At 36.1% G+C, this 22,197-nt stretch overlaps 1 protein-coding gene across 1 annotated transcript in view; it reads left to right on the top strand.

Moving 5' to 3' along the window:
• The window catches only part of Pola1 (DNA polymerase alpha 1, catalytic subunit), a 294,232-nt gene that overhangs the window by 101,588 nt on the left and 170,447 nt on the right, over nt 1-22,197 (top strand). Inside the window, exons 27-30 of the mRNA XM_027927441.2 lie at nt 16,946-16,978; nt 17,744-17,836; nt 19,319-19,524; nt 21,310-21,442. Coding sequence (XP_027783242.1) covers nt 16,946-16,978; nt 17,744-17,836; nt 19,319-19,524; nt 21,310-21,442 — 465 coding nt within the window. The remainder of the gene's footprint in view (nt 1-16,945; nt 16,979-17,743; nt 17,837-19,318; nt 19,525-21,309; nt 21,443-22,197) is intronic.

Raw genomic sequence — 22,197 nt, forward strand, 5'->3', positions numbered from 1 at the left:
GGTGTTATAAAATCTAATTAGTGATAAAGGCAATTAATAGAATTATTTATTACCAAATTTTTCTGGAAAGGCATGAAAATTATAATTCTGACACCAAAGGAAACCCCTCTCCCCCTTTTTTATTGGATAAGTATAAATCATAATTGTTAGCAAATGGCACCAAACTTGACAAAAAAGAACACCCCCCTCAATGTACAAGAGACCCAGGGGTAAAAGATGGTTATGTAGGAGGTATAAAAAACTCTTGTGATATAAATTCATGGGTGTTCAATCTTCCTGTTGAGCCTATCAGAATTGCCTTAAGGAGGGGGATCCATGGCAGAGGTTTTCCTTGCTGTTTGTTGAATTGTGGCCTATAGCTGTTTTGGTGACTCATGATAAAGAAAGGTATTCCTACGTTTTGACCTTGTTCACAGGATTAATACAATTATTGTATTAGGCACTAGCCACCTGTTAGGCTCGTTCTCATTAAAGGTCACTATGTGGTGCCTGGCTGTCTGACTGGCAGCCTGTTTAGATTTGCCAGTAACCCCTGCTTTGTGTGACACCTGCCAATTGTGACAGAAGAATGGAGACCTGATAGCTAAAAGGGAACGGAAGGTGCTGGAGGAGGAATGAGGGATCAGGAGCCCCTTGGAGCACCTGTCTCTAGCACAATTTCATGGTTTTGGTGCTCACTTGCTAGTCTTCCTTTTCTCCCATTACCCTTCAATAAGCTGTGCCATGCATTTTGAGGGGTTCTGTTATCATTTGCATAATGAAATTGCTTCAGTTTTTAAAATTTATCACTATTGAATTTCTCTGTGTCTGTCTGTCTCTGTCTCTCTCCCCGTCCCCGCCTCTCATATTGGGGTTTGAACCTAGGGTTGCTTTACCACTGAGCTACATCCCCAGCCCTTTTCATTTCATTTTATTTTTTATAAATATTTATTTTTTAGGTGTAGATGGACACAACACAATGCCTTTATTTTTATGTGGTGCTGAGGATCGAACCCGGGCCCTGCCCATGCTAGGCTAGCGCTCTACTGCTGAGCCACAATCCCAGCCCCTTCATTTTATTTATTTTTTTAAATTGAGTAGGGGGCTGGGGATGTGGCTCAAGCGGTAGCGCGCTCGCCTGGCATGCGTGCGGCCCGGGTTGGATCCTCAGCACCACATACAAACAAAGATGTTGTGTCCGCCGAAAACTAAAAAATAAATATTAAAAAAATTCTCTCTCTCTCTTTAAAAAAACATTGAGTAGGGTCTCCCTAAGTTGCTGAGGCTGGTGTTGAACTTGGAATTCTTCTGTCTCAGCTTCTCAGTCTCTGGGATTGTAGGTGTGCATCACTATACCCAGTGAACATTGGAGTTCTTGTACCTGAAATACACTACATCCCCTTTGCTGAGCATTTTAGTTTCTGTTTGCCTCCCTGTATTTTCCATTTAGATGCCTCAAAGGCACATTCTATCAATTCCAAAATTGCCCTTTTGGTTCTGTTCACCTACCTCTTTTCTGTCCCAGATTAACTTTCTCAACAAACAACACATAATTTACCCATTTGTTAAGCAAAAAACTGAGTTTCATTCTTAACTCTTTTTATCTTTTCCTCAGACCCTAAGTCCAGCCTGTTGCCAAGTCCTGTAGATCCCAGTTTGTAATTATCTGTGATTTTTTATCTTTTTTTTAAATTTTTACATTTATTCATTCTAAATTGTTACACATGACAGCAGAATGCATTTCAATTCGTAGTACACATACAGAGCACAATTTTTTATGTCTCTGGTTGTACACAAAGAAGAGTCATACCATTCGTGTCTTCATACATGTACTTAGGGTAATGATGTCCATCTCATTCTATCATCTTTCCTACCCCATGCCCCCTCCCTAACCCTCCCTCCCATTTGCCCTATCTAAATTTCCTCCATTCCTCCCATGCTCCCCCACCCACCTCCATTATGGATCAGCACCCACATATCAGATAAAATATTTGGCATTTGGTTTTTTGGGATTGGCTTACTTCACTTAGCATTATATTCTCCAGCTCCATCCATTTACCTGCAAATGCCATGATTTTATTCTCTTTTAATGTGTAGTAATATCCCACAGTTTCTTTATCCATTCATTTATTGAAATCCATCTAGGTTGGTTCCATAATTTACTATTGTAAATTGTGCTGCTATAAACATTGATGTGGCTGTGTCCCTGTAGTATGCTATTTTTAAGTCCTTTGGGTATAAACCAAGGAGTGGGATAGCTGGGTCAAATGGTTCCATTCCAGGTTACCTAAGGAATCTCCATACTGCTTTTTAGATTGGTTGCACCAATTTGCAGTCCCACCAACAATGTATGAGTGTGCCTTTTCCCCCAAATCCTCGCCAACACTTATTGTTGTTTGTATTCTTAATAGCTGCCATTCTGACTGGCGTAATATGAAATCTTAGAGTAGTTTTGATTTGCATTTCTCTAATTGATAGAGATGTTAAACTTTTTTTATATATTTGTTGAAAATGATTGTATATCATCTTCTGAGAAGTATCTGTTTAGTTCCTTAGCCCATTTATTGATTGGGTTATTTGTTTTTTTGATGTTAAGTTTTTTGAGTTCTTTATATATCCTGGAGATTAGTACTCTACCTGATGTGCATGTGGTAAAAATTTGCTCCCAATATGTAGGCTCTCTATTCACCTCACAGATTGTTTCTTTTGCTGAGAAGAAGCTTTTAGGTTGAATCCATCTCATTTATTGATTCTTGATTTTATTTCTTGTGCTATAGGAATCTTGTTAAGGAAGTTGGGGCCTAATCTGACATGATGAAGATTTGGACTTTCTTTTTCTTCTATTAGGTGCAGGGTTTCTGGTCTAATTCTTAGGTCCTTGATCCACTTTGAGTTGAGTTTTGTGCATGGTGTGAGATAGGGGCTTAATTTCATTTTGCTGTATATAGATTTCCAGTTTTCCTAGCACCATTTGTTGAAGAGGCTATCTTTTCTCCAATATATGTTTTTGGCTCCTTTGTCTAGTATGAGATAACTGTATTTATGTGGGTTAGTCTCTGTGTCCTCTATTTTATACCATTGGTCTACAAGTCTATTTTGGTTTCAGTACCATCCTGTTTTTGTTACTATTGCTCAGTAGTATAAAGTTTGATATAGTGATGCCACCTTCTTCACTCTTCTTGCTAAGAATTGCTTTAGCTATTCTGGGTCTCTTATTTTTCTAGATAAATTTCATGATTGCTTTTCCTATTTTTATGAGGAATGTTATTGGGATTTTGATTGGAATTGCATTAAATCTGTATAGTGCGTTTGGTAGTATGGTCATTTTGACAATATTAATTCTGCGTATCCAAGAACAAGATATCTTCTAAGGTCCTCTTTAATTTCTTTATTTAATGTGCTGTACTTTTCATTTAGAGGTCTTTCACCTCTTTAGTTAAATTGATTCCCAAGTATTTTATTTTATTTTTTTGCGGCTATTGTAAATGGGGTAGTTTTTCTAGTTTCTTTTTCAGAGGATTTATCTCTGATATATAGAAATGCCTTTGATTTATGGGTGTTGATTTTATATCCTGCTCCTTTGCTGAATTCATTTACTAGTTCTAGAGGTTTTCTGGTGGAGTTTTTTGGGTCTTCTAGGTATAGAATCATATCGTTGGCAAATAGAGCTAGTTTAAGTTCTTCTTTTCCTATACTTATCCCTTTAATTTCTTTCATCTGTCTAGTTGCTCTGGCCAGTGTTTCAAGAACTATGTTGAACAGAAGTGGTGAAAGAGGGCATCCCTGTCTTGTTCCAGATTTTTAGGGAATGCGTTCAATTTTTCTCCATTTAGAATCATGTTGGCCTTGGGCTTAGCATAGAAAGCTTTTACAATGTTGAGATGTGTTCCTATTATCCCTAGTTTTTCTAGTATTTTGAACATGAAAGGGTGCTGTATTTTGTTGAATGCTTTTTCTGAGTCCCGGTATTCTCCACATGTTTTATTGTTTTACTCCACTCTGCTATCCCACTCCTCAATTTCAAGTTCTTTATGTGGCTTACAAGGCCTTTCATATTTGGGCCTTTGTCCTCCCCTCTCTTTACTCTGCACCACAATCCTAGTTTCATCATACTTTTTAATTTTCTTTCCATTGGGTGAAAAACTTTATTTTTTTAAAAGCTTTATTGAAAACTTAAGTTTCTTTAATCACCATTGAGAGTTTCCCTGTGTCCTTTGAATCTTTGCGTACACTCATTTCCTATCCTCCTGTTCCTGTTATTCTATGTGACTCGACTCTCTTTTCCCTTATATGTAATCTACTTCCCCAAGGCCCATTATTTGTGTGTGTGTGTGTGTTTCCAATTGTCTATTAGATGTCACACACCAAAAAGGGAGGGATTCTATCTGAATCATTCATCTTTGTGTTTCCTACCACCTAACACAGGAGAAATGTTCAGTAAATATTTGTATGAATTAATTATTTCTTTTTTGAGGTTCTAAAGGAAAACAAAATCCAATGTTTTCTATAATTCATATCAAATTCTTAAGCCTCAGTCAACTTAGAGAGTGGAAATGCCAAGTATTAAAGCGAAGATTTTTTTAAAAGCTAAAGATGGTATAGCCTTTATAATGCTTTTTCATATTCTGTATCTCCATGCCTTTTCTTAACTTTATCTTTGTTTCTTTCAAACTTTCTCTAGATTCTTCTCAGAGAAAGTATAGAAGATAATGTTATAGGAGAAAAAGTGCCTGATAAATGGGAATCTGTGATATAATTGATTCTTAAATATAATTTTTTTAGAAACATACTAAACCTGTGTCTATTTGGTTCTCTGAACAGGTGAACATAGTTATATTTCTCTAAAACTAGGCCATCTTTCTGAAAGATTTTTTTTAGGTAGGAACCCTGTATATGTTTATCATAGAATCTGTTTTCCTCAAGTGAAATGGTGGGGGGACAAGTGATACTCTTTGTCAAAAATAAATAGAGTTATTATAAGAAGACATGTAGAAAGTGTGGTTATTATTGAACAGAATTTGGTATGTGGCTCTAGTACTGAATGAAGGAGTCACCCTCTGACTAACTGCCTGGGCTTAAAAAGTTCTATCATGGACTAGGGATGTGGTTTAGTGAGCAAAGTGCTTGGCTAGCATGGGCAAGGCCCTGGGTTTGATCCGTAGCACCACAAACAAAACAGATTTTCCTTCCTTTCCCTTTTTGGAAGTAAAAGAGTAATGATGAATAGCTCAATGACTATCTTGTCACATACTGCTCCTAAAGAGGAGATTTCAAGAATACAACAGACACTAGTATGGCAGTATGTAAAAACGTGGATGTGTAACTGATGCGATTCTGCAGTCTGTATATGGGGTAAAAATGGGAGTTCATAACCCACTTGAATCAAATGTATGAAATATGATATGTTAAGAGCTTTGTAATGTTTTGAACAACTAATAAAAAAAGAAATCAAAATACTTTAAGATGTTGATGGCAGTACATTGGTCACTCTCCAGCTTCATATTTTCTAGACCCCCAACTCATTGCTCCTTCAGGATTGAGCTTCAGGCCATGTGCTTAGTACTGACAAATGACAACCTGTTAGATCTGCCATTTGTAAGGGTTGGGAGCTCAAAAGTTTTCTAGTCAGATTTTCCTGTGACCTCAGTTATAAAGAAAATGTTGCAGATTCTAGAAAAATGCTAATGTCGCTTTTAGCTGTAAGTATTATCTTGATTGCAATGCTTCAGAATTGCCCAACTTCATTATCTGAGCATAGCCAGCCTGACGCCTTCTTCTCAAATAGACAATTATGATCAATTAAGCACTTTCAGGCCTTATAGAATACTTAATTTTATTAGTCAATTATTTGTGCTTTGAAAGAGTTAATGGTAGCTACCCAGGCCATTATTAGAAATTAGAATGTCCCAAAATAGAAAGGCTATTTCCTTTGTGTGTGGCACTGCAGTGGAAAATGCCAAGCATAGTTTTTACTGAGTTAAAGGGTGAGGGAAGGCGGGGTGGGGGAGAAAGTTACATGTAAATCATTTAGCCATTAACCTAATGGGTGGGTTTATAAATCCTATTACTATAAGCCCTTTTCATTTCCACTGAGGCCTGGTGCATGCTTGATCCCACTAATGTAAAATTCATTCTGTCTAAGTGATTGTTGAAGTAAGACACTTTGAGTCAATTTTAATCAGGTTGTATGAAACTTGCTTGAGCACTGATGTTCACTAAAGCACGGACATAGTTTGGCCGTGTCTTAATTAGCCCCCCAGATGAGTTATACGAGGAATCAATCAGGGAGCCAAATCTCCAAGCTTTCTGACATGGATGTATTTTTCTGTGGGGAAATACACTGTAGTGAGGGGCTAAAAATGCCCAGCTCAAAAGCAAGGGGCAGGACCCTTTGGGTGAGATTGTTTCTAGTTTCATGGACATTACTGAATGCTAAGGTATCTGAAAGCTCTATACTTGTGACAAATGAGAGCACCTTCAGTGGTACTTATATTTAACAAGTCAAAACTTCAAATTTGATTAAACATGTGGGCCTTCCTAGAAACATACATACAAGCACACATTCAAAGCTTTGCTGGTAGTTTCAGGAGACTTTCAAGATTTTTTTCTCCTTTTTGTATGTGTGTGGGGGGGGTGCTCAATATTGAACCCAGGGGTGTTTTACCACTGAGCCACATCCCTAGCCCTTTTTATTTTATTTTATTTTATTTTTTTAAATTTTGAGACAGGGTCTCACTAAGTTGCTGAGATTGTCTTTGAACTTGGGATTCTCCTGCTTTGCCCTCACTAGTCACTGGGATTACAAGTGTATGCTATCACATCCAGCAGATTTTCAGATTTCTTGACCAAAGTTAGGTTAATATCTCCTGCTCTAGTTTCAGTGTTAGTGTCTTACCCAACTGGGACTTCAATATTTTAAGAGTATATAGGGCTTGTACTTGAGCTCTCATGTTGATGAGTAGATTTGATTTCAGTATGCTTTAAAGCCTGGCTCTACAAGCTCTCCAGGGTCCTAAGACAGGTATAACCCCAAGCCTGACAGTAATGCACATAAGTTCAAGTGAAACATGGAATGTAAGCTTCTAAACCAGAAGTTGGAATGGAGGAAAAAGAACATTGTGAAAGGAACGTTTCTTCAAAGGTGAAAACAGTTTCAAAAAGTCATAATATAAAGTAATTTTAAAAAGTCTACAGGGCAGGGGATGTGGCTCAAGCGGTAGCATGCTTGTCTGGCATGTGCGGGGCGCTGGGTTTGATCCTCAGCACCACATAAAAATAAAATAAAAGATGTTGTGTCCACAGAAAACTAAAAAATAAATATTAAAAAAAATTCTCTCTCTCTCTTTAAAAAAAAAGTCTACAGGGCAAATAAATATTTACACTGGGGACAAGAAATTATAAGACAAGGGAGAAATTCACTTGAAAATTTCACATGTTCAAAGCTGTAGTTTCTGATATTTTAAGTTTTTTTTTTTTTTTATCAAAATTAGAGTCCTGTCAAACTGTAAGGCAATAATTGAGAGATACTCATAAATATCATTAGATGTGTCTGTTGGGGAGGAGAAACCTTTCAGAAAGTGTTGTTTATTCAACGTGTTTTGTATTCTTTACACATGAGCTACCAGACGGTCTAGGTTATAAATTAAGGATTTAAAACAAAATTAGTTTACCTGGAAGCAAGAGTTGTATGGGAGAAGTACACTTTCAGTCAAGTTTATAATTAGTGGGCTTTTATCATTGGGGTAGAAATTCATTTCTCTTGAGCAAATTTTTGTTTATATAACAAGGGTTGTGTTTGAAGGTGGTATTAAAACTGATTCACTCTTCATTTCTTGAACAGAAAGAGCCAGCATTTAAATGTGTACTGTGTGTGGGTTTAATTGCTGCTTTTTGTAACCAACTTTAGGGTCTTGTTGTAGAGATGCTTATTTTGATTGGTAATGACTTTATTCTTTCAAGCTGGACAACTAAGGGTTTTCCTCCTTTTTTTCCTGCATCCTAAGAGATATGTATTTATTGAATTACTACTATGTGCCAGGCATTGTGTTAGGTTTAATTACAGCATGATCTCTGCCTGTAATTTGTTTGTAGTCTCTTAATCTTACCTTTTATAGAAGAGTGGTATGTTGTGATATGCACAGACCACTTTGATGGGCCTTTTAGTATACTGTATTTTACTGCATAATTGTTGCTGCTGTATTAACATATATTCATGTATATTCCATGCATCCTAATGTTGCATCAAAGACTTGTTTAGTAATAAATGAATTTTTTAAGTTGCTGATGGATATTTATTTATTTATTGTGCTGAGAATTGAACCCAGTGCTTCCCACATGCCAGGCAAGCCCTCTACCACTGAGCCACAACCCCAGCTCTAAATGAATTTTAAGTAATACTGATACAAGTTTTTAAAATCTTCACATAATGGTATGCCACATAATTTTTTGCAAAAATAATGTGGCATAATCTGCAATGATTATGTGGTGAAATATGGTACTCATTAATATCACTGAGTTGGGGAGGCTAGAGATGGCTTTTCTGACCATGTGAAATTCCTTGTGAAATAAATAGATATTGGGTAATAACAGTGATTGAGTACTTATGTCTTAACAGTTATTGGGTACTTTCTGAGAGTGTTTACAAAGCAAAGTATACATATAGTTACATTTAATTACAGTAGCCCTGGTATAGGAAGCTTTAGTTAATATCTCTATTTTACAGTTGAGGAATTGGAGGCTTAGAAAGGTACTGTTTGCCTGAGGTCACACAGCTTATAAGAAATGCTGTTAGGCTTTGAGCTAAAGTCGCTTATATTAGTGTTCTCCAGAGGAACAGAATCAATAGGAGGTGTATGTTTTGATACAGTGCACATATAGAAGAAGATGTTTTATGAAATTGGCTCTCATGATTGTGGAGGCTGATAAGTCTACCATCTGCAGGGCAGGCTGGCAGCCTGGGGACCCAAGGAAGAGTTGATGTTTCAGCTTAGGTCTGAAGGCAGTCAATCTGTAGCAGGATTCCTCCTTCTTCAGAGAACCTCCTCCGTCTTTTTGTCCTGAAGTATTCATCAGATTGGATTTGATGGAATGGTGATGTGCTTTGTTCAAAATCCTCTTATTATAATGTTAAATCTCATTTTAAAAATATGTTCACAGCAACATTTAGACTGGTGTTTGACCAAATATATGGAGATTGTGGCCTAGCCAAGTTGACACAAAATTAACCTTCACATAGCCTAACTTCCTAACCATAGTTTTAGCCACTGTTGGAAAACAGCTGTGAAAAGTGAAGCAAAAAATGAGCATGGCATGTTTATGAGCATAAAATATTTGGGGAAGTCTGGGTTGAAAGATGCATTTGGGAAGCATTAGTAGATGAGGCAGTCCTCAACTAGCTCATGAGTCTTAGGGTCAAGCTAAGAGTTTGAATTTCATTTTGAGGCATACCTTTTATGAAGAAAAATGACAAAGGGTGAAGAATAATTTGGAAGGTAATGATGTGATGTTGGAGAAAAATAGACTAAGTGTGTGAGGAGGATCTAAAGGATGACATGGGAATACAGAGGAGGTGCCATATTGGAAAGATACCACATAGTGTAGGGTCTTGTTGGTTCATTGGATTAGAAAGGAACCCAGCCTTTTGTTTAGGTTGAAGGTTCTTGGAGGGGCCATTTATCATGTTTGGAGTTGATTGAGGGTTTGGAGATGAGTAGAGTTTTGAATGAATACTTACGGGACAGACAATTGAATATAGGCCTGGGGAGAGGGAATGTTGATTCATTTGTGTATGTGTGTGAGATTTTATATAACATTTGTCAATGTCTGGAAACAATTTTGATGGTCAAAACTGGAGAGGAGAGAGACAGAGTGAGAGCAAGCACATACATGCACACTCATACTGCTGAACTCTAGTAGGCAAAGGTCAGGAATATTACTAAATATCCCTACAGAGAACACAGGATAACTCCCCATGACAAAAAATTATCTGACCTAAAATGTTAATAGTGCTGAGGTTAAGAAACACTGATATATTTGTAGATGTGTATGTATACCCCTTAAGGGTGGAAAAGAGATCTCAACAGAAGGTGTTGGAAGTTTTTGTATACTGTAAAACACCCACCTGCTTGTACTAATTGCATAAGGCTATATGCAGATAATTTATAAGTGATAACATTTTCAAAGGCAACTGGAATATGAAAACACATCCTTGCAATGTTAATTGTCCTTGCTGGATAAATTAGTACCTCTTTTCTCTAATACTAAGGAAGTGAGCCAGTCATGGTGGCTCATGCCTGTCATCCACACTACTCAGGAGGCTGAATGAGGCAGGAGAATCACAAGTTTGAGGCCAGACTCGACAACTTAGCTAGTGGGGCTAGGGATGTAACACAGTGGTAAAGCTCTGCTGCATTCAATCCCCAGTACCTAATATAGAGAAAAGAAAATAAGTGAATGTGTTCAAAAGGCAAAACAGCCAATATAGTGACAAGACATTCCTACACATGAAACTTGAATTCTAGATTTTTAGATTTGGAAGGCATCCTAGCCTCTTTATTTTGAAAATGAAGGTGCTAAGACCTGGAAAGGGAAATCAACTTAGTCCCAATTCAGTTAGCAGTTTAAAGCAATACTCATATTTTAGACCCTTGACTTTTAAAAACTAATATTTGTATAATGTTTTATCCTTGCAAAATATTCTTCCAGCACAAAGTTCTTTTTATTCCAATTCAGCCTAGGGAACTGGTTGGTAATATCACTCCAGTCTCAGAGAAGATAAATCTAAGGTTTAAAGACAATAAGTGACCCAGTATCACAAAGTGTTAAGTGGTGGAGACAGAAAGTAGAGTGTTTATTAAATCCACAGGTCTCATTTCTTGAGCATCTTATAGAGAAGACATAAATATGCTATATAAGAATGCCAGAGAATAAGAAAAATAGGGAAAAGGCAAACTAATATAATGAGGATGAAATAGATGTTTATCAAGTGGGAGAACTAACAGTCCTGCTTGAGAGCTGCTGAAATTTGGAGTAGGGAATGCTTAGATAATGGTTGGATTACCAAAAATCATAATATTTATATTTCTCAAACTTTTTCTTTCATTTTACTGCCCCTATTATGCTAATGTATTTTTAATCTCCATTTTATTTCTAATTTTATGTCATCAACCTAAGAGTCCTAAAGCTATTGACATTTCCATTGTCGTTTTGTTTATGCATTATTTGTTTAGAATTTGACCTTACTCCACACTGTCTTAACTTGTAGAACTTTTGTTGTGTTTATTATCTAAATCATGCACCATAGTTGGTTTTGTATTAGTAGGTGTTACTATTAGTAGATAGATGCTTTCAGAATAGGACCTTGAAACTTTTTTTTTAACTCTGGAAAGCTGCTGTTTTCTCTCTTCTGTTTAGTGGTAATGAATATTGGAGTAGTATGTAACAGCATCTAAAAACCTTTCATAACCTTTGATTGCATTGCCAGACAATAGTATTCTATTTTAGCAAAATATGAAGACCCAGGTGTTATCCTGGACTTGCTGGCAGACCCATAAAAACACATCTCAGTAGTAGTTGGTCTTAGGGTGCTGCTGCTGTTAACCTTGGCAGGAAAAAAACATGTGCTTTCTGCTTGGTAAACCACATCATGAGTATATTCCTGAACAAATTATTTTCTTTAGAAAACAGTTTTTCTGATACACATTTTAAATTTCTAGTTCCCATCACCCTTCCCCAGCCTTCAGAGGCTCAGATTGGGGTTAAAATACCTTTTCATATTATTTTAATTATTGCTCTCCCCTTTCCTGTTTCCCCCTCCTCTTTTCCCCTAACGGCACTGTTCTGCAAAGCCTGCAATGATTGATATGATGGCAGTGCTGTCATTCTTTTTAACCAAAAAAAAGTCATTTTTGTTCTAGTTATTTTAATAGAGTCCCATTAAAGATGTATTGCTGACTGAAATATCGGCATGAAGGGCTCTCACTGAGCTGAGCCCAGGAATTAAGAAGTCAGGAAATCGGCTGCTGCATTGCAAGAGAGCCTTGTGTGACACCGAATCTCCTGATTGGGGAGATCATTACTGCTATTATGACTCGACTTGCGTAGGAATTTTAAATTCCATCTGAATGTCAGTAATAACCCTCTTAGCAAATTATCCTGAATAAAATCACGAAGGCATTTTATATAATAGGTGTTGAATTACTGGATAGATTTGCTAATTAAATACTCTTTGTTCTGCTGCAGTTGACATTACAGGGTAAGATCTTGAACAATTATTCTCAACAGCTGTACTTTGTTAAGGGAAAAATTAACCACAAAGTTTATTTTTTTACACTTGAAGTTGGCAGATTTTTGAAATGTGCTTGAAAAAATTCCATCATCCAATTGGTAATGAGTAGATAAATATGCAGGTGTTGCTGTGAAATCAGATAACTGCAGACTGCCTTATTAATGAATTTAGCGAGCCTTTATAGCCCTGTTTTCTAGCCCTTGGCACTTATAAAATGATTTTCTGTCAGAATGGGTAGCTTTAATATTAGACATGTCACATTGAAGTGAACTTATGAACAGTCATCTTGTAATCACTCTACCTTGTGTCCAATAGACCTTTCTGGGTACCTATGACTATTTTAAAAATGCATTTTCTCAATGGGGAAACTATCTATAATGTATAAGTTTTCAATTGTTGACTTCTAGAACATTTCATATGGATTGGGTGTCTTAATAAGGCAATAGGACATAAGGAAGAAAAAAAAGAAACAATAATGTCCAGGTTTGTGTGGTTTGGATCAGGAATGTTTCCCAAAGGCTTAATTAAGTGTTGAATACTTGGTCCCCAATGCAGCAATGTTCAGAGGTGGGACTTTTGGCAAGTGGTTGGGTCATGAGAGCCCTGATCTCATCAATGGGTTTAATCCATTGATGGATTTATAATTGAATGGACTATTGGGAGGTAGTGGAAACTCTAGGGGATTAGGTCTAGTTGGAGTAAGTAGATCACTGGTGACATGCCCTTAAAGGGTATATTTTAATACCCCCCCACTGCTTCCTGGCTGCCATGAGGAAGTGACCATGAAATCATGAGCCAAAATAAATCTTTACTCCTTTAAGCAGTTTCTCCTCAGGTATTTTGTCATAGTGACAGAAAGCTGACTAACACAACCTTCTAGGTCAAGTTCTTGACTAATTATTTAGGCAAAAATTTCAGTCTAATTTTCCTCCTTTGTTACATGGGTCCTATGATACAACCTACCCTTTAGGAGTTTTCATTTAGCATTCTATAAATGTTTATTAATAATTCCCATATACTCGGTGGGCCCTCTGCTAGATGCTAAGAATTTGGTAGTGTACTGGGTATACAGTAGCTGAGCCCACTCCAGTGAGCAGTTGAGAGTTGAGGGCTGTACCTGAAGGCAGCTTTGGGGTAATCCTGCCATTAGTATGTGGGTAGGTATGGCACTGAAGAGAGCACTATGGTACTCAGAACTGCTAAGTGAAGAAGCATGAGAGGATAGGACTCATAATGGTTGTGGGCTTTCTTGTTGGCAAACTGGTAAGGACCTTGAGCCTGAGACAGAACATTGCTATTAGCTCCTGGTGAAGACCACTGGAAAAGATGGTGGTTAATATGACCCACAGAAATCAGTACAACTTGTGTGGAGAGCTGTTGAGCTATATTTATATTTAAAAAAATTAAAACAGAATCTTTGACCCAGTGAGTCCACTCAGCAGTCTTTTATCTTTTTTACTGACAAATTTGTAAATTACATGTGTATAAGGAATATTTGTTGAAGTATATTTACAATGATAAAGATTAGAAGCAACCTACATGTCCATTAGTAGAGCACCAGTTAAATAAATTGTGAGCCAGGCTCAGTGGCGCATGCCCATAATCCCAGCAGCTTGGGGGACTGAGGCAGGAGGATCACCAGTTCAAAGCCAGCCAAACTCAGTGAGACCCTGTCTCTAAATAAAATACAAAATAGGACTGGGGATGTGGCTCAGTGGTTGAGTGCCCCTGAGTTCTATCCCTGGTACTCTAAATAAAGAAAGAAAATAATAGTGTATTATGTAGTCATTAAAAAAGAATGAAGCTGCTGTGGGCTTGGAAAGTTCCTAAGATGAAGGTGTTAGTTGAAATAAGCAGTTGTAGCAGAGTCTGCAGTTTATCATATTTGTTAAAAAGTAAGTCCACCAAAAGTTTTCTGCCACCAAAGGGGAAATTGTTTTGTTAGCAGCCCTCTGATTATGCATGGAAATGGTTGTGAGTTGGTGGAAGAGAGATCAAAAAGGTGAAGGTTGCCAGTTCCCATAGAAAATGTACACAGGGATGACATAGTAGCTTTGGTGCACATTGTGAAAGAAGAGTAGAAGAAATTGGTCACTGAATATGTTATAGTGAAAGTGTCACAAGTTGTTCCTGAGATACTTTACTTAGTAGGTAGCAGTACTACCTTATGGAATTGTCCATTATGATGTGGAAAGCTCAGCCTTGCAAAGTGGAAGGGGGATAGGGTAGAGAGAACTCTTGATAAGTAATTCTGTTCTCACTATGATTAACTTGACTTGGGGTGATCTCGTTATTGCCCCTTTCCCAAAGGAATTGTCAGGTTTTCTCCCATAATACATATCCCTGTAATTTAAATGTTTAAAATGAAGATGAAGTGGAGGAGAATGGTTTTTTTAAAATAAGTTTACTGAATTTTAGTGTCTAGTAAAAAAGTAATTGTGATTACTATGCAATCTATCAGTTGATTGGTACAGGTTTTTTGAGTACCTGTTATATGTGAAGTCTGCAGTTAGGCACAGATGTGCACTCTAACCTCTGGAAGCTTGTAGTCTAGTTGGGGAGGGGAACAAGCAGTCAATAAATAACATAAAACTTCATTTGTTTGCTAGAAGAAAAGAGTAGGTCCATGTCAGAAAAGAATCATTTTGGGTTGGGCTTTATGAAAGAAGGGTTTTTAAAAAATTATTTTTTGTAGTTGTAGGTGGACACAAAACCTTTGTTTTATTTATTTATTTTATGTGGTGCTGAGAATTGAACCAAGTGCCTCACACATGCTAGGCAAGCACTCTACCACTGAGCCACAACTACAGTCCCATGAGAGAATGGTTTTAACTGAGGTTTGTAAAATGCAATCACAGGAAGAGGACTGGGGAAAAATTAGGTAGGGGACACACTTGCATGAAAAGATGATATCTGTACACTATAACTGTTGGAGGACTGGAAAATTTGTCCTGCCTGGCAAGAGGTTTTATGTAAGGAAATAACAGGCTGTATAGGTGGAGCTGGGGTTTGGGTGCCGTTGCAGACCTTGGGCTTGATCATGTCAGCATTGAAAACATTAAGAAGATTGATGGTGATTCAGGGTAAGTCAATGAGATCTAAAGCCAATTAGAATGTTGCTTTAGAGGTGTTAGCAAGTTAAGTTTCAGTTATAACAACATGGCCATGGAGTCAGGTGTTTTCCACCTTGTGGCCTGCCCTTCTCAGTATGTTAGCTTATACTTTGAAATATATCCCTTTGTGGTTACAGTGTTGGTTGTCACTGCTCCAAACAGCCTTGTCTAAAAGACAGTTCAGTTTTTCTTCCCACCTCTTGTCACGAAGGAAAATGTTTCATGAAAGATTCCTAGAACAATTTTCCTTACCTTTGATAATTTAGGATTATGTTGTCAGGTGCATGTGCCTAAACTGATCGCCAATTCCAGAATTGAATTACCATGTTTATCTTAGGCCAGTGGTCGTTGACTCAGCTTGCAACATAAGCTTTTCAAAAAAGACTGCTGGGCCAGGTATTGTTTTTTAAAGATACCCAAGTGATTCTACTGTACAACCATATTAAAATCACTGGCTTAGCTTAAAAGGAATTCACTACTACCTACCACTCTTAGGGTGGGAAAGGGCTTCCTTTTCTACAAACTTAAGGAACATTTGAACAAAATTGGGAGATAATAAGAAAGGCGAGTGGATAATAAAAGTGGAAAGTAAGTGTAAAAGATGCTCCAAAGACAAGATTTACAAAGATTCATAGCATGGGGGACAGGAAAGATGGAATTGATCCCGTGAAGTTTGAGCTTAGTTGACAAGGAGGACTACTGCCTGGCCCACTGGAAAAGTGACTTATGGTTTAGACTGATGTTTTGAAAGATGGGTGGTGATGGACAGGTAGTAGAATGGAGTGACTGAGGCTCTGGTTTTGGAATCAAAGTGCCTCCGTTTATGTTCTTGTTCTGCCATTACTGGGACAAACTAGATACGTTGTCTTTTGGTATCTCACAAATTGAGGTATTAATTAATTGAGGCTACTTCTTGGGGATTTTGGAGAAGGAAATGAGAAAATATACAAGGTGTTCCCAGCACAGTATGAGACATATATGTTTGAAAAGCTTGCTGTCTGTCCATTTCTCTCTGAGTCCTCACTATGTTATATATGTTGCTTCTGATCAGGTCCAAATAATCTAGTTATTATCCATATTTTTGTCTTCATTAATTGACTATTGAACCCTGCCTTTTTACTGGGCACTCTGCTAGTTCCAGGCAATACAGTGGAGATCTACTTTGTGCTTTCAAGGATTTTAGTCTAGAGAAGAATTTTAAATCTAGTGGAGATGCATACACATCTGTGGCTTTTTTGAAATCATGCAGGTCTATTTAAATAACAGTAATGAAAATGTTTCCTTTTTGCCATATTATAAAGGGATATTTTTATTATGTGTTTATCAAAGATATGTAGAACTATAGATATATATATCTGCTTGCATATATATCTGGTTAAGAATCAGCAGAGAGGCAAACATTTTTAATTATGTTGATATTATTGCTTTGAGGGTTGTTGTTAGGAAACCTTCAAGAGCTTTAAAGATACATGGGAATAGCAAATCATGGAGTTTCCTGTCTATTTATGTTTATATTTAGAGTTTTGTAATTGTGTAATACATTAATCTTGATTTTTGTTTCGTTTAGATTTTGATGCATACAAAAGAGATGGTACAGAAGGTAATGCTGAGCATTTTCATTATATAACAACTCTTAAATATCATACCTGGTGACGTTTTTGTATTCAGGGAAAATTGTAACCCAAACATTACTGAAAATTGCTTCTTAGGATGCCTAGTTTACATTTATAATCCCTCCTAATGGATTACAGCTTTTTTCTTGTACCAACACTGATATGATCTAGCCCCTGCTTGAAGCCTATATGTGAGCATTTCAGGCAAATTAGTAACAGTGCTAATTAGAGTTTATTTCCAGGCCTTTATACTGTATGTTCTCCAGTGTTGTTTGTTATGATTGATTTTTTTGGCACTGTTCATATTCTACTAAATACTGTTTGAAATTGTTAAGAATTTAATATGGATTTGTGCCCCAGAATTTTTAAAATCCATTATGTTTCTGCTCCTTAAATTGCTGTGACCACTAAGCATGTGGTACAGTGGATAAATATAGGCCTCGTTTCCTAGCCGCTTGTTCTCCTTCTCATGATTAAATTCCATATTTTGTTTCAATTAAAACTAGACATAGTTCTTTTCCACTCTGTTTTAAGAAAATTTGAGAGGTTTTCTTAATGTTGTAGTGCTCACCTTTCCAGTTTGTAGATGCTTAGTATTCAATCACCTGTCCTGACAATACAAAAAAATAATTTTAAATTTTTGAAAAGTCAGTAGAAACTGTCATTTCTATAGTATGGAAAACATTTAGTTTTATTGTGTATAATAGTCACTGAATTTGTTGTTAATTTTTATAATTTTGACTTTTCATTAGATGAATCTTGAAGTTATTTATGGAGATACAGATTCAATTATGATAAACACCAATAGCACCAATCTGGAAGAAGTATTTAAGTTGGGAAACAAGGTAAGATAACTTGATGAAATTGTTTTACCCAGTTTTGTGAATACTATTTTTAACATGGAATAACATAAATTCTTATGTATGTGCATGTGTGTTTCTGAAAATAATAAATTTGATGCTTCTGAATTCTTTATTCTCTTATGTTTTTTACACTGTACTCCAAATAATGGTTTTGAGGGTAAAATTCTAAGGTAATTGTTTATTCCTTAACTGATAGATACATTTTTTTCCTTTGACAACAGTCTATGTGATGTATGTTTAAGATGTGATCATATTAGCATTTACCACATTGTCATTTACAAGGAAATATATGTCTAGTGGTATTCAGATGTATTTTATACATAGATATAGGTAAATACCTGCCTACCTACACCCCCCTATCCCTATAATTTTTTGATGGTGTTGGGAATTGAACCCATTCTAGGCAAGCACTATAATACCAAGCAACATCCCTAGCCCACAAACTATAATTCTTTTTTGGGGGGTGGGATAATCAGGGATTAAATTCAGGGACACTGGACCACTGACCCCAGCCCTGTTTTGTATTTAGAGACAAGGTCTCATTGAGTTACTTAGTGCCTTGCTTTTGCTGAGGCTGGCTTTGAACTAGCGATCCTCCTGCCTCAGTCTCTTGAGCCATTGGGATTACAGGTGTGTGCTACTGCACTTGGCCAACACCTATAATTTTTATAGGAGTATTTAAAGTATATCTAAAAAGGCAAGGAGACATTTAGAAATAATCATATGTAGCTTTTTTCCAAATAAAAATTAACAACTGGCAAGTGTTTCTTGAGCACTTGCTATGTTAAGATATTGTTCCAGTAAACTAAAAATGAAGATATTATCTTTATAACCTACCAACCGCCCCGGAAAGTGTAGAATTTAAATTTTACTCTTCACTTGAGAGCAGGCCTGGAATATTGCACTCATTCCTACAGGGCCTTGAAAAGCTTCAGTTTTTCCCTAGGGATGATGGTCTTCGTATTGCCAGTGTTGGAAAGAGAAGAAACTTTGTTTATTTTTTTCAGCATGTAGTTATTTGCTTATATTTAAGGAGCTAAGGGATACCTTAGGCATTGTTTTAACATTTCTGCCCACACATCTACTTATTGAACTATTTTAATTGCTTACTAAATCAGTAGTTTGAAGGAAAGTACATATGTAGTAGGCCATTTGATTCACAGAAGACTCATAATTTCCCATAATTTACGCATATTTCCTGAGCCTGGTCCAGCCAGTTCAGTCCTTTGTTTGAGAAGGATGATACATTATTGCCTTTATTTTTCTAAATTGGTTTCTATTCTTTGTTTTTCAGTGTCTTTGCATTGTACCCACTATAAGACCACACTACATTTAAGCCAAATAAGTGCCTTCTGATCTTATATCACTTCAAGTTTTGCTTACATTAATTCTTGTGAAATTGAAGAATGTTCATCTTCTCCCTGTCAGTTTAAAAGCTAACATTAATGTTTGAAATTTTCACAGGTAAAAAGTGAAGTGAATAAGTTGTACAAACTGCTTGAAATAGACATTGATGGTGTTTTCAAGTCTCTGCTACTACTGAAGAAAAAGAAATATGCTGCTCTGGTTGTTGAACCAACATCAGATGGGAATTACGTTACCAAACAGGAGCTGAAGGGATTAGATATAGTTAGAAGAGATTGGTGTGATCTTGCTAAAGACACTGGAAAGTGAGTTCAGCTTTCAGTTTTGCTTTTGTTGTTTGTCTTTTAAAAATTCAGATGTTGATCTAGAAAATGCCTATAAGTCTGCTAATCATAAGGATATAATAATTTTTTATTAATATTTCGTATTAATAGTTCAAAGTTATTTGAAGTAGAATTTTACAATTAGATGAAAAGTTAGAAAAAGCCAGATTTGCTAGGTAAGAAATGCTTGCTGTCAGATGCTATCTCATGAGTTTTAACTCATGGTGAGGGTAAACTTTCACACTTGGATGGTTATAGAGTTGATTTCATAGATGTTGGTTTGTTTTGTTTTAATTTTCCTATTTAGAAAGTGCTTTGTTTTATGCCCTGGGATCTTCCTGGAGCCTGTTTAGGAACATAATTGCTAAAATTTCCCCATTTCATGGCTTAAAATATTCTGGGATTCAAAATGGGGCACAGAGTGAGGCTTTGTTCCCTTCATATCATTTGTGTATAAAAGAGTTGTATTAATTTCAGATTGATTTAAGAGTTAGTTCTCAAATATTGTGGATGCCTCAGGAATAATAAATGTCATAACTTACTCCTTTGCTTTGTAACTGGGACTGAAGATTGTGATAATAAGACCTGTGTGTATGAATTTTTTAGGGTCATGTTAATGTATAAAGCACCTATTTAAAAAATGAATTTGAGGTACTTTATATACCAACTTTCAGATACTCCTATTTTGTGAATTGGATCAATTCTGAAAGTAGAAAAAATTTTTTCTTTACAGCTAGATTTTAATTTTTGCTAAATACTAGCATTTTTTAAACTTATTTTCCAGTGTTCTTCTGCTTTGAAGTTGGGAGATTGAGCAATTGTTGCTTCTGCAAAACTACTCTTGATTAGGCAAAGTTGATCATCCAAGTATAGGTCACGGTTAGCTTTTTATGAAATGTAGTTTGAAATGCTTCATTGCCCCCAAATGTACCCAAAGATGAAACTACTTTGTATAGACTGTCGTTTAGAGTGTTCTCTTTAGCTTTGTGTTTTCTAAGAAAAGATGCATCATAATAGAAGTAAATTTCTCTGAGTTAGAAATGTATTAGTAATTAAAGCTATACAAATGTTTTTGTCAGGGTTCTTTTTCTGACAAATTATAATGCAGCTGTCAAACTCTCGCTCTGCATTTTCGCAGAAATGGGTAAAATATTGGCTTTCTTAACTTCTTTTCTTTTTCTTTTTCCTTTTCCTTTGGGTTTGGTAGAATAACATGAATTTTTGAGGAATAATGTAAGGTTGGAGAATACTGACCAATTTATAATGAAGCTGAAGAAAGAGCTTTATATTTCTACTCGCCTAATACTGGTCATCTCAGATGGAAATATCTTGATGATACCAGAGGTAGTATCATAGTGCTTTATGAGGAAAGTGAAATAATTATCTTCTAAAATTTTAACTTATGGGTAGAATATAACTGCTTGAGAATTTTATAATTGCATAAAAATATATGGAACACACATTTTTCTCCATTGCACTTTGTATGAAGCATCAGCTACCACATAAATGAATGTTCTCTATGTCTAAGGGCAAACCTGACCTTCCAAGGTTGGTAAATCTTTGGTACAGTTAGTATTAAAAAACAAAGAGTAACTGCCTTTTGGACATATTAACCCTTATATTAGCTGTTAGTATAGATCTTATCCATACATTAATCTAATGGCATGTGTCTTCCTTTTCTCTATTTAAATAATAAAGTATGACATTTTAAAAATTCAATTTCTCTCTCTCTCTCTCTCTTTTTTTTTTTTTTTTTTTTTTTTGCAGCTTTGTCATTGGCCAGATTCTTTCTGATCAAAACCGGGACACTATAGTAGAAAATATTCAGAAGAGGTTAATAGAAATTGGAGAAAATGTGCTAAATGGCAGTGTCCCAGTGAGCCAGTTTGAAATTAACAAGGTAAATGTAGCATTTATTGCTGAGCCCAGCTGCTGTCATGTGTTTTTCTCCTCCTTCAGATAGTTGAAGAACCACCTCATCCTTGCAATTTAAATAAATTCTAGCTGGTGGTGCAAGCTGCTTAACAACTATCTTGCAGATTGAGCATTAGCCTACCTCTTCCATCCACAGGTACTGCTATGTCTTCCACAGAGGCCTTCTAGATTTCTTACTTTAATTCTTGAAAGCCTGGTTTCCAAAGGTTCTGGGAGTGATATAATTTATGATCAGGTACTTGTAAACACTGTATTCTTCATAAACCTCCCAAGTAATACCTATTTGTGGCACAGGTGTGTAAACTTGGTGCTTGCATGTGTACACATACGTGTATCTTCACAGATGGTGATCCCTAGAGGTAGTGTATTCAGAAGACTTTTGGGGACAATTATTTAGAATTAAGATGGCAGTAATACTTTCTGTATATTCAAAGAATTTATGCTTTATTAAAATTTAAAAAACCTTTAAGTTGCACTTTATGGATAGTTTTAGTTGTTAAAATAGGAAATATTTTTCTTACCTAATTTGAAAAACAAAATCTTGATTTCTAAAGTGCTGTGTAATAAGCAAGATGTTAGGTTAATAGATTTTTTTCCATTTGAAAAGAGTACCCTTACATATTCAGAAGCTAATTTGCAAATACCACTTTACCCATTTTGTAATAGATTTCTTTGTCAAAGCTCATACAAAAAAAATTAATGAAAAAGAATCTAATGATG

Source organism: Marmota flaviventris, chromosome X, assembly GCF_047511675.1.
Source record: "Marmota flaviventris isolate mMarFla1 chromosome X, mMarFla1.hap1, whole genome shotgun sequence".
In the NCBI taxonomy this organism is placed as follows: Eukaryota; Metazoa; Chordata; class Mammalia; order Rodentia; family Sciuridae; genus Marmota; species Marmota flaviventris.